General features: G+C 51.1%; 1 protein-coding gene across 1 annotated transcript in view; it reads right to left on the reverse strand.

Moving 5' to 3' along the window:
• The window catches only part of LOC144752871 (uncharacterized), a 192,652-nt gene that overhangs the window by 65,338 nt on the left and 115,250 nt on the right, over window positions 1-12,064 (reverse strand). Inside the window, exons 4-5 of the mRNA XM_078640703.1 lie at window positions 11,242-11,390; window positions 170-455 (exon numbers count right to left, since the gene is read on the reverse strand). Of these exons, the coding sequence (XP_078496829.1) occupies window positions 170-455; window positions 11,242-11,390 (435 nt within the window). The remainder of the gene's footprint in view (window positions 1-169; window positions 456-11,241; window positions 11,391-12,064) is intronic.

Here is a 12,064-nt window from a genome sequence, read left to right on the forward strand (position 1 = left end):
GAGCCACAACAGCACAACCTGTGACTGAAAGGGGTCGGTCTTAAGAGATTGTAGTTCTCAGGAACACCATGCGAGGTCTTGAGCTCAGTATCTGTGTTCTGGATTGAGATCACTGTAGTTCAAGTCACCTAGAAGAGGGCCATTGGGTGTGAGGTATATGGACAGATACCTGGGGTTCATGATGCCATTGTTCTCCAACGAGTTTCCGATGCGTATTTCGGCACCATTGAGTCTCTCAGGCACAGCATCTCTCCTGTTGGTCACGACCACAGAGGCTATGCTATACGTGGCCAGCAGGTCCACCCTCCACCAGGCTGGGAAGTTGAGGTTTGTGCAGGAGCACTGACGAAGCTGTAAGTTACTGGCCAGTATTCCATCATTGGCGATGCTTGCCAATGACCATAGCACGTAGTTGCTGGACTGCAGGGCCACACCATTTAGAGCCACATTGGTCACTGCAAGAGAAGTCACAGAATGGTCATTGTTCAAAAGGATCTTCCTGGTGCCCTCTCCCTCCCCTTGCTTCTGGCATGTCCCAAATGCTCCCTAGGGATTATAGCCGAAGATGAATTTTACATCCTTAAATATTTAATATTTTTATTATTTGAAACCTGTGGACTATTATTGTGCCCTATATATCTGCATGGATGTCAATTAGCGCAAGCAGCTAGTGTCCCTGGCTTGCCCTTTGGTACCCCTGGAATTGTTCTATGACTCCTGATGTCAAGGGTCATAAGGCAGAGACAGGAACGGAAAGTAAACCGGGTTCTAATAGGCATGCTTCCTTTCCAGTACTTGATGTTACCCTGTGCTCAGTCACAATGGGTGGAGGCTAAGGGGCTGTGGTCTGGATACGAGATCAATGCTGTGATGTTATTGGTTGCATTAGGGGTACTTGACTTCACATTTGCTTCCTACTGAATGCTTATGAAGTGATGTTCATGTAAGCGTGTATTTGTGGGTCTCGAGCAGTGGTGTTCAAATTGTTGAGCCCCAGGGGAAGTAGTCTAACAGACAAGTCTATCTCCGGCGTTCTTGGCACAATGGGCCGGAAGGACATTCTGGGATTGGGTCAAGGGGTTGGACAAATGGAGGGATTAGGGTGGGTATAATGGTGCAGAAAGGGAGGTTTCAGCCTCTTCCTGCACCTGGCATCACCGGGGAGGGTTAAACGAAGTTAGTGTAGCCAATGGGGAGCTAGTGAAGCCTAGTATCTTATTAGCCGGGTGAACTGTGTGAGCGCCGTTGGGAGTGATTTAGGCGCCTTACCTGCGTGGTGTTAGTGGGCATGGTGGAGCCCGATCACGAAGCGGTGAGGGCCGCACTGTGAGTCCTGGTCAGGTGGGCCGGAAGGACCTGCAGCGGCCCGGTGTACTGGACCAGGTGTGGGTCAGCATGATCCGACCCTGCGCTCCACCTCTGCTGGTGTTGCGGCAGTAGAGGTGTGCCAGGATGAGCAGTCAAAGGGAGTGGGGCCAGCTTAAACAGCTGATGCCCATACGCAGCGACCGTAGGCGCTGTTGCAGGACGACGCTCCCAGCACTCAGACGGTGAGCCAGGGGAGGGGCTGAGCATGTATTAACCGGCTCAGCAGCATGCTGGAGCCGGTATGGTGCTAGGAGAAAATTAGCTCCAGGGAGAGGAGGCCCTACTGGACCTCAAGTGGAGACCTCTTCCTGGGTGCATGCAGGGTAGGAATGAGAGTGGGATGCTCCCCACCCATATTCAAGAAGTTGAAAGAGGTGGGGGATAAGGTAGTAACCCACAGTTTGGAAGCGGGGGACAGGGAGGCAGACCGCCAGGGGGGAACCCCCCATTTTACCTAGGTGGGAAGGGCTAGATCTGGATGCTAAGTTCTGGGAACAGCGCTGGATCATTAAGGAGACAGAACTGAAGAGGGATGCATTGTGCGAAGTCAGGCAGAGTAGTGGGCTGGAGACCATGGGTGGGGGGCCACACCGGCCATCATGGGATGAAGATTTAGCAATAGAACAGGACCCAAAAGCAGAGGTGGAAGGGGGCAAGTGGGTGTGGTTCAGGGACAAACAGCAGCAAGGGAAGGGACCAGAGACAGCCACCAGGGACAGCCGTTACAGCGGAGGGATCCGGTGGTGCTGGTGACCCCTCAGGTTGGAGCAGCCTGAGGGGGGTAGAAGTGGGGTTGCCCCAGCGCTGCACAGAACGGCCCGAGAAACTGGCTGGAAGCAGCAGGGGGCTCCGCGACACCCTACCCTCTGACAAGGGATTGGGTGTCATCGGCGGCGACAGAAGAATGCAGTGGTGTGGACAGAAAGAATTGGAAGGATCAAAAGAGAGCAGGGCATAAGGTGATGTGTGCACCTGCAGAGAATGAGGCTGAAATACTGTTGGAATATGGGGACGAGAGTGACGAGTAAGAAGAAGGTGAAGTACATGCTGAAGAGTACTAGGGTTTCTGGGGGGCCAGAGAAGACAACCAGGAAGGTTGGTGTTTTTCAGGAGGCAAGTGTGGCCAAGGACAACGGGCACGAAGAAGGCCAGCAACCGGGGCAAGGACAAAGAGGCCAATGGAACTTTATCAGGTGAGGGTGACTGGTGGCCATAATGGGAAGGGGGGCCAAAGGCCACTAAGAAACAAGCCTCCTGGTCAGTGGGTATGGGAAACAGGTCAGTAGTAAGAGACTCGGCGGTGCACACAGGTGCAGCAGCTGCTCCTGCATTAGGCGCAGAGAACAGCGGGGCGAAGCTTTTAGTTGGCATGAGTGTCCAGACAGACGAGGCCAAAGGAAGTGAAGGGAAGGAAGAAAAAGGGGACGCCAAACACCACAGAAGCTGCCATACATGGGACTGGCAATGCCCTTGGGGTATCATATGTCTGACAAAACAAAAAATAGGATATGAAAGCACGAATACGTCGTCGTGTTCAAGTTGCTCCATACGGAGTTTCAGGCAAAGGAGGGATCAAAAGAAGAGGAGTTGGAGCTGACGAGGAGACCAAGGGTTCCCATCAATATGGAGAACTGGACCTCAGCGTTCCTAATATATGCCAGCATTTACTGCGAGAAGCATTTGGAAAGGGCAATCGCCAAACTGAAGTATATGGATAATATATGGAAGGTGCAGATGCACATCGGGGTTTCACATGGTTGAGCTACGATGAGGAGTTTAGGGCCAGAATGAACATCAACCCCGACAAACCATGGGGGGAGGTAGATCAGGAGTTGTGGATGCAGGGGATGTCATCCACGCAATCCTGGGCATCCACCCATAAGGCTAGCGGACTGCCGATGATGTATTGGTCCTTTCCAGTGTGTCTCTCCCAGATAGGAGTAGGAGGGGTAGTTTAGGGGTAGGAAGCGCAGGTTTGCCACCAAAGCAAGGGGAAACCATCACAGTGGCATGCTGGAATTTCAACAAGGGGTTCTGTCCCAGGCACCCTTGCAAGTTTAAACTTGAGTGCTCCAAATGCGGGGGACGACACCCTCTCACACTGTGTTTTACACTGTCCACCCCAGCTGAGAAGTGGAGGGCCACTAAAGGCAGAGGACATTGTGGGCCAAAGGGCTCCTCCCCCAGTTAGGAACGAGGCCATGGTCCTAGTGGCTCTCAATTTTGCCCCGATAGAGAGGCTACCTTGATGATACTATGGGGTTTCATTGAGGGTTTTCGGGTGGGATACCAAGGTCCCAGAGAACGAAGGTGAGCTGATATCTTGAAATCTGCCGGAGCATTGCCAGAAGTAATAGCAGCGAAATTGGAAAAAGAAGTGGAGGAATGGAGGATAGTGGGCCCATTTGCGAATTGGCCTGTGGAGGACCTGATCATATCACCTCTAGAAGTGGTGCCGAAGAAAGAGCCAGGGGAATACAGGATGTTCCACCATCTATCTTTGCCCGAAGGAAGGTCAATTAATGATTGTAAGGTTGTGTGGGCAGGGAGCAGAAATGGCAAAATGTAATGTAAAATCGGCCTTTCACTTGCTGCCCATACACCCTGCGGATTTCTTGCTGCTGAGGATGAAGTTTGGGGATGCCATCTATGTGGACAAGGTCCTGCCGATGGGTTGTGCAATTTCTTGTGCACTCTTTGAGATGTTCAGCACTTTCCTACAATGGGTTTTCGTGAAGAGTAGTGGTCACCGGGAAGTGTCCCATTACGAATGACTTTCTGTTCACAGGGGAGGGAACTTCAGGAGATTGTGGGAAGGCGCTGCATCAATTTCAGGAATTAGCACAGACATTTGGGATCCCCTTAGTGCCGGTAAAAACAGCTGGGCCCAGCTGCAGACTGATTTTCTGGCCATTGAACTGGAATTGGTCCAATGGGTGGTGACACTGCCTAGTGAAAAAGTGACAGACAAACATGCTTTTCTGCTGTGGGTGGTAGGGGAGAGGAAGATCGACCTGAAAATGGTATAACAATTGATGGGTTTTCTGAACTTTGCTTGTCGGGTGGTGAGAGTTGGGGAGAACTTTGGCACCTCGGCATGGCCAGCCATGTCTGGGGAAGTGCTACCGCACCACAGGGTAGGGATTTCGATGGGAGTCAGGGCAGATTTGAGGGTTTGGCAAACGTTCCTGTCAGGTTTCAATGGGGTGTCTTTGGATTTCGTGGTGGACAATACTATCTGGCAGGTTACTTTTTTTCGGCTGCAGCAGGGGCATCTGGTTTTGGACTGTTTTGGGATGGGTGTTGTTGCACGGAGCAACGGCAGGCACATTGGGTGAAGCAGGGACAGAGCATAGCATTTCTGGAGTTTTTTCTACTTTTGGTGACACTGGCGGTTTGGGGTTACTGAACTACAGAATAGGACGGTGCTGTTCCATGTGGACAACATGACTGTGGTGGAACTGTTCAACAGGCAGAAAGCAAGGGACTTGAGGGTATTGAGGCTTTTGCAAAGGTTCATGCTGAAGTGCTTGAGGCTGAATGTGGTATTTCGTGCAAAACCCGTCCCAGGGGCAAGTAATGACATTGCAGATGCTTTTTCTCGTTTGCAGTCATAAGGATTTTGAGGACTGAAGTAGACGTAGACCAGACAGAGCTGCCGAGCGACATCTGTGCCTGGGGGGGGATTAAGAGTGATAGGCCTGGTCGAAAAATCTTTGCCGGAATCCACAAGACTAAGGTACAGGCTGGCGTGGTCTGAATTTGGAGGTTTAATGGGACAGACTGTAGATGCATGGAGCATGGCAAGACAGGATACTGAGCAGGGAGTGATGCCTGTGTTCTAAGTTGTATTGACAAGGGTCTGTCGCAGATGATCATAGCAGGGAAGCTGGCAGGGATATCGTTCTATAGCAAACTATATCTAGGTTTTGATCCCGCAAAAGATGAAATTCTGAGTAGGATTTTGAAAGGTTGGGGACTTGAACAAGGGTGTGGGGGGGAGGGAGCTCCGAGGGATGCCATAACATTTGAATTGCTGCAAAGCTTGTTGGGGGTGTTGCTGGATTGTTGTTATGACACGTTTGAGGTGCCAGTATTTAGGTTATGTATGGTTTTTGGGAGATTTCTGGGTCTCGGAGTTGTTGGAAACAGGCAGGAAGAATGTATGAAGGAGTGAGTTTGGATCAGGGTCGACTGGGGATTTGGCTAGGTTATTCCAAGACAGACCAGGCTGGCAGCGGTATGTGGGTTTGGTTGAATAGGAGCAGTTGCAAAGGTGTGTGCCCGGTACAGGAATGGCGGGATTATCTAGTAAGAGCAGGCCGGCCTTCGAGGTATTTTTTATCATGTGTCAGGAGACCGGCTGACAGCTTTACAGCAGCTGGCTGTACTTCGCATGGCTCTAAGGCGTTTGGGCAGGGACCCTACTGGGTATGGAACACATTCTTTCCGCATTGGGGCACCTACAGCGGCATCACGTTTAGCTTGGAACTGGGACAGAATTAATCAGATTGGGAGATGGAGGTCTAGCTGCTGCGAGAGATACGTGCGCAAGGAGGGGGGGTGGAACTAAAGAAGGGCAGGGACAGGAAACACTTGTACAGAGTAGGAGAGGGATGGGTCAGTCTTTACACTAATATATTCTTTTATGTCGGAGGTTGTGTGAGCGGCCCAGGAACCAAGATGGTTACCTGGATCGAGGGACATTCTTTGGTGCATTTTGTGGCAAAATACTCAGAACAGCAGGTTTAGGGTCATAACTTGGGTCTGAGGAGCAGCCACCATGAGGTTTGTTGGTGGGTTAAAGGAGAGATGAGATGGGGGCGTTATTGACTTGGTTGACAAAAATGGTACCAAAAAGAGGCTGCCCCGATATGTTGATTCTACACTTGGGCGAAAATGATTTGATACGGCTATCAGGACAGGCAATTTTGCAACACATGGAGATGGATTTAGAGGTGATGAAATGCATTTTGGCTGGAACATGCTTAGTATGGACTGAGTGTGTGCCGCGCAAAGTGTGGAAAGTGGCTGTGAAGCATGCAGCCATGGAGAAAGCCTGCAGGAAATTGAATAGGGCAATGAGGGGTTTCTGCCAAGTGAAAGAAATTCAGGAGATTACTCATGTGTGGCTAAAATTGGAAGGGACGATGGAGTGCACCTTTCCAGCTGGGAAATGCCTACTACCTGATGGAGGTGTAGGATGTGATTAGTAGGTTGTGGAACGAATCCATCTGGTGATGCAGGAGAGACTAAAAGAGAGGCAAAAGGTGTACAGGAGAGGTGGGGGTTTCCTGGTTGGCAGTACTTTGGAGGGGTGGTGAGTCACATACGGATGCATCCACCACAGGGGGGGGAACAGGTGACTGATGGCGGGGTGCGTGATGCAAGAGAACAACAGCAGGAAATTCAAGAGAGGACGTAGGAGGAAAAGTGAAGCGGAGAATGGGGAGATGGATGAGGTCGCAGAGTGAAAGGCGAGGAGCACAACAGGTGTGATGGTTTGAAGATGGATCGGGTAATTGAGGGGGATGATGATGGAAAATGTTATAGTTGTACTGATGTTTTGGTTAATAATGCTAACTGTTGCAAACTTGTCCTAATAAAATGGCCTTTTACGCTTCAAGTAACAGTCTGGAGTGTAGTTATTGTGCGATGTCGGGCCCCAAGGGAAGTAGGGTCACAGACCAGACTTCCCCCCGGGTTCTTCGTACAATAGGCCGAGAGGACAAGCTGGGAGGGGGTCAAGGGTTTTGGCAAAGGGAGGTATTAGGGTGGGTATAAAGGTGCAGGAAGGGAGGTTTTAGCCTCTTCCTGCACCTGGCATCACCGGGTAGGGTTAAACAAAGTTAGTCCACCCACGCACCCTACAAGTCATAGGGGAAGGGATGCTGGTGATGTTAGCGTGCCAGTTTAGGGCAGGTCGTGGGCGTTTTGGGTTAGCAGTACTTTGGAGGGGTGGTGAGTCACATACAGGCGCATGCACCCCTGAGGGGGAACAGGTGACTAATGGCGGGTGCGGGATGCAAGAGAGAAACGGCAGGAAATTTCAAGAGAGGATGTTAGAGGAAAAGTGAAGCGGAGAATGGGGAGATGTAGGAGGTCGGGGAGTGAAAGGGGAGGAGCGCAACAGGTGTGACGGTTTGGGGAAGAATGGCGTGAATGAGGGGGATGATGATGGAAAATGTTATAGTTGTGCTGATGTTTTGGTTGATGTTAACTGTTACAACCTTGTACTAATAAAATGGCCTTTTATGCTTCAAGTTACAGTGTGGAGTGTAGTTTTGCCCGAAAGTTCTAGAGAGCCAGAATGTAGGCAGATTTTTGTGATCACATAAAACAGATAATCTTACAGCTAATTATTCTAAACTGACCTTATTTACAAAGTGTTATGAATATTTGGGGTTGTTATGCTTCCCCAGGACTTATATTGGTTTCGAATGAATTAGAGCAATAGGGATAAATGTTAAGAACAAAATATGAACATAACAGCTGGAATACTTTTAAAGGTCTCAGCCACAGTTCGTATGCAAATCAGTCTTGGCCCTGCTCCACTACAAACACTTCAGCCCCAGATGCCAAGCTAGGGTGTCTCTAGAAGTGACTCGAGCCCCACCTAGGACTCGTCAGGGAGATGCGGTGCAAGCCCTGCCACAATTTCACCATTCTATGCATGCATGCCACCAGTTTATATAGGATGTGCAAAGATGTCCAAAACAGGGGAATTTGTGAAATTCTGAAATTTCAAGGAATGCAAACATGAGATCCAGGGGGCCCGGGACCTGCTGCAAGACTGATAAAAAGACTCAGCTGAGGAGCAGAAATAGAATGGGAACTGAGGCAGGGCACTCAACTGGGAGTAGTGGTAGATAAAGAAGTGAGGCAAAGCCTCTCTGCTGAGGTAAAGGTAGATTAAGAAGTGAGGCAGGGCCTCTCAGCCGGGGTAGAGGTAGATGAATAACTGAGGCCTGGCCCCTCAGCTGGGGTTAGAGGTTGATGAAGTGAGGCAGGGCCTCTCAGCTGGAGAAAAGGTAGTTGAAGAACTGAGGCATGGCCTCTCAGCTGGGGTAGAGCTGGATGGCGAAGTGAGGTATGGCCGCTCAGGTGGGGGTTAGAGGTAGATGAAGAACTGAACCATGGAATCTCAGCTGGGGTAGAGGTAGATAAAGAAGTGAGGCAGGGCCTCTCAGCTGGGGGTGGAGGTAGATGAAGAAGTGAGGCAGGGCTTCTCAGGTGGGGGGTTAGAGCTAGATGAAGAAGTGAGGCAGGGCCTCTCAGTTGGGGGTTAGAGCTAGATGAAGAAGTGAGGCAGGGCCTCTCAGCTGGAGGTAGAGGTGGTTTAAGAAGTGAGGCAGCGCCTCTCAGCTAGGGTAGAGGTAGATGTAGAACTGAGGCATGACCTCACAGCTGGTGGTAGAGGTAGATGAAGAAGTGTGGCAGGGCCTCTCAGCCAGGGTAGAGGTAGATTAAGAAGTGAGGCAGGGCCCCTCAGCTGGGGTAGAGGTAGATGAAGAAGTGAGGCAGGGTCTCTCCGCTAGGGGTAGAGGTAGATGAAGAAGTGAGGCAGGGCTTCTCAGCTGGGGGTAGAGGTAGATGAACAAGTGAGGCAGGGTCTCTCAGCTTGGGATGGAGGTAGACTAAAAAGTGAGGTAGGGCCTCTAAGCTGGGGATGTAGGTAGATTATGAAGTGAGGCAGGGTCTCTCAGATGGGTGTAGAGGTACAAGAAGAAGTGAGGCAGGGCCTCTCAGCTGAGGTAGAGGTAGATGAAAGAGTGAGGCAGGGCCTCCTTGCTGGGGGTAGAGGTAGAAGAAGAAGTGAGGCAGGGCCCCCCAGCTGGGGGTAGAGGCAGATGAATAACTGAGGCAGGGCCTCTCAGATAGGGTAGAGGTAGATGAAGAAGTGAAGCAGGGCCTCTCAGCTAGGGATAGAGGTAGATGAAGAAGTGAGGCAGGGCCTCTCTGCTATGGGTAGAGGTAGATGAAGAAGTGAGACAGGGCCCCTCAGCTGGGGGTAGAGGTATATGAAGAAGTGAGGCAGGGCCTCTCAACTGAGGGTAGATGTAGATGAAGAAGTGAGGCAGGGCATCTCAGCTGGAGGTAGAGGTGGTTTAAGAAGTGAGGCAGCGCCTCTCAGCTAGGGTAGAGGTAGATGTAGAACTGAGGCATGACCTCACAGCTGGTGGTAGAGGTAGATGAAGAAGTGTGGCAGGGCCTCTCAGCCAGGGTAGAGGTAGATTAAGAAGTGAGGCAGGGCCCCTCAGCTGGGGTAGAGGTAGATGAAGAAGTGAGGCAGGGTCTCTCCGCTAGGGGTAGAGGTAGATGAAGAAGTGAGGCAGGGCCTCTCAGCTGGGGGTAGAGGTAGATGAACAAGTGAGGCAGGGTCTCTCAGCTTGGGGTGGAGGTAGACTAAAAAGTGAGGTAGGGCCTCTAAGCTGGGGATGTAGGTAGATTATGAAGTGAGGCAGGGTCTCTCAGATGGGTGTAGAGGTACAAGAAGAAGTGAGGCAGGGCCTCTCAGCTGAGGTAGAAGTAGATGAAAGAGTGAGGCAGGGCCTCCTTGCTGGGGGTAGAGGTAGAAGAAGAAGTGAGGCAGGGCCCCCCAGCTGGGGGTAGAGGCAGATGAATAACTGAGGCAGGGCCTCTCAGATAGGGTAGAGGTAGATGAAGAAGTGAAGCAGGGCCTCTCAGCTAGGGATAGAGGTAGATGAAGAAGTGAGGCAGGGCCTCTCTGCTATGGGTAGAGGTAGATGAAGAAGTGAGACAGGGCCCCTCAGCTGGGGGTAGAGGTATATGAAGAAGTGAGGCAGGGCCTCTCAACTGAGGGTAGATGTAGATGAAGAAGTGAGGCAGGGCATCTCAGCTAGAGGTAGATGAAGATGTGAGGCAGAGCCCCTCAGCTGGGGTTAGAGGTAGATGAAGAAGTGAGGCAGGGCCTCTCAGCTGGTGTAGAGGTAGACGAAGAACTGAGGCAGGGCCTCTCAGCTGGGGTAGAGGTGGATGAAGAAGTGAGGTAGGACCTCTCTGCTGGGGGTAGGTGTAGATGAAGAAGTGAGGCAGAGCCCCTCACCTGGTGTAAAGGTAGATGAAGAAGTGAGGCAGGGACTCTCAGCTGGTGTAGTGGTAGACGAAGAAGTGAAGCAGGGCCTCTCAGCTGGTGTAGAGGTGGATGAAGAAGTGAGGCAGGGCCTCTCAGCTGGTGTAGAGGTGGATGAAGAAGTGAGGCAGGGCCTCTCTGCTGGGGGTAGGTGTAGATGAAGAAGTGAGGCAGGCCCTTTAAGCTGGGAGGTAAATGTAGTAGGAGAAGTGAGGAAGGTGCACAGCTAGGAGGTGGAGGTAGAATGGCAGCTGAGGCAGACCCATCAGATGGGTACTGGAATGATAGGCAAGGCAGGGTCTCCTACATGGGATGTAGAGGCAGTAAGAGAAGTGAAATAGTGCCTCAAAGCTAGGAGGAGCAGTAGGCAAAGGCAGTGTGGCCAGGTCCCACAGTTAAAAGGAAGAGCTATAATGACCTGAGAGGCAAAGGGCTTTAGCAATGAGGTAGAGGTACCAAGCCCACAGAAGTACATTAGCACCTCTCAGGTGGGAGGAACAATAGTTATAGGAAGTGAGGCCAGGTCTCAGTGAGGACATAGTGGTGAAGGACAGGCAAGGCAGGCCCATTCAGCTGTAGAATGAGATGTAACAGGGCCTCTCAGCTGGGAGTGGGGCAGGGCCTCTCAGACTAAAGGGGCAGTGGGCATAGGAAGTGAAGTCTGGCCTCTATCAGGAGCTGAGCAATGGGATCTGATGTCATTGCACCCCTCTCCTCTTCACCATAGCCCATCATTACAGCCAGTGGTCATCCCTCCCCTAATGCAGTGTAAGACTCACCTGGTTTGGGTGCCGCGAAGACTTGTACCTCACAAAGGACCAGATATTGATACGCTGTTGCACTACTGATCGTGACATAGCGCCCTGCCATCCCTCCACAGTTGAAGGATATTGTTCCCTTCTGCTCTGAAAAATTGATTTGCACGCACCTGCACGTGAAAACACAAACTGGTGAATGACCACTCCCTTTTAGGGCATTCCTGTGGTATTCTGTTCTCTCTAATTGCCTGGTGGTGGATGCTCTGAGGCACGTGGATGGCGCGAGGCTCTTATCCATATCAGTAGGAGCATCCTGACTCCTAGTCTGGTGTGGTAAGTTGTGAGTCACGTGGACTGTCTGATATCAAACGTGTGCGTGTCCTATCCCTATCCGTTGGAGTATACCGACTCCTAGCCTGGTTATGGGACGTTGTGAGTTACGTGGACTGTGTGATATCATATGTGTGCGTGTCCTATCCCTATCAATTGGAGTATCCTGACGCCTAGCCAGGTGGGGGAGGTTGTGAGTTACGTGGACTGTTGATATCATACGTGTAAGGGTCCTACGTTGTGAGTTACAAGGATTGTGTGATGTCCTATCAGTATCCTGACTCCTTGGCTTGTGTAGGATGTTGTGTGTCACATGTAATGCATACTGTGGTTAGTTCAAGTGCTCTATGCTTGCAGTGATAGTTCTGATCTGCAGCTTCGGGCTGAGCTATTTACATCACAGCTGCTGGTGGTGTTCTCATACCCCTGATTGTTCAGCGAGAAAGAGAGGGAAAGGGAGAGGAAGAGGGAAAAGGGAAAGGGAGAGGAAGAGGAAGAGGAAGAGGAAGAGGAA

This window comes from Lissotriton helveticus, chromosome 5_1 (assembly GCF_964261635.1).
Source record: "Lissotriton helveticus chromosome 5_1, aLisHel1.1, whole genome shotgun sequence".
NCBI lineage: Eukaryota > Metazoa > Chordata > Amphibia > Caudata > Salamandridae > Lissotriton > Lissotriton helveticus.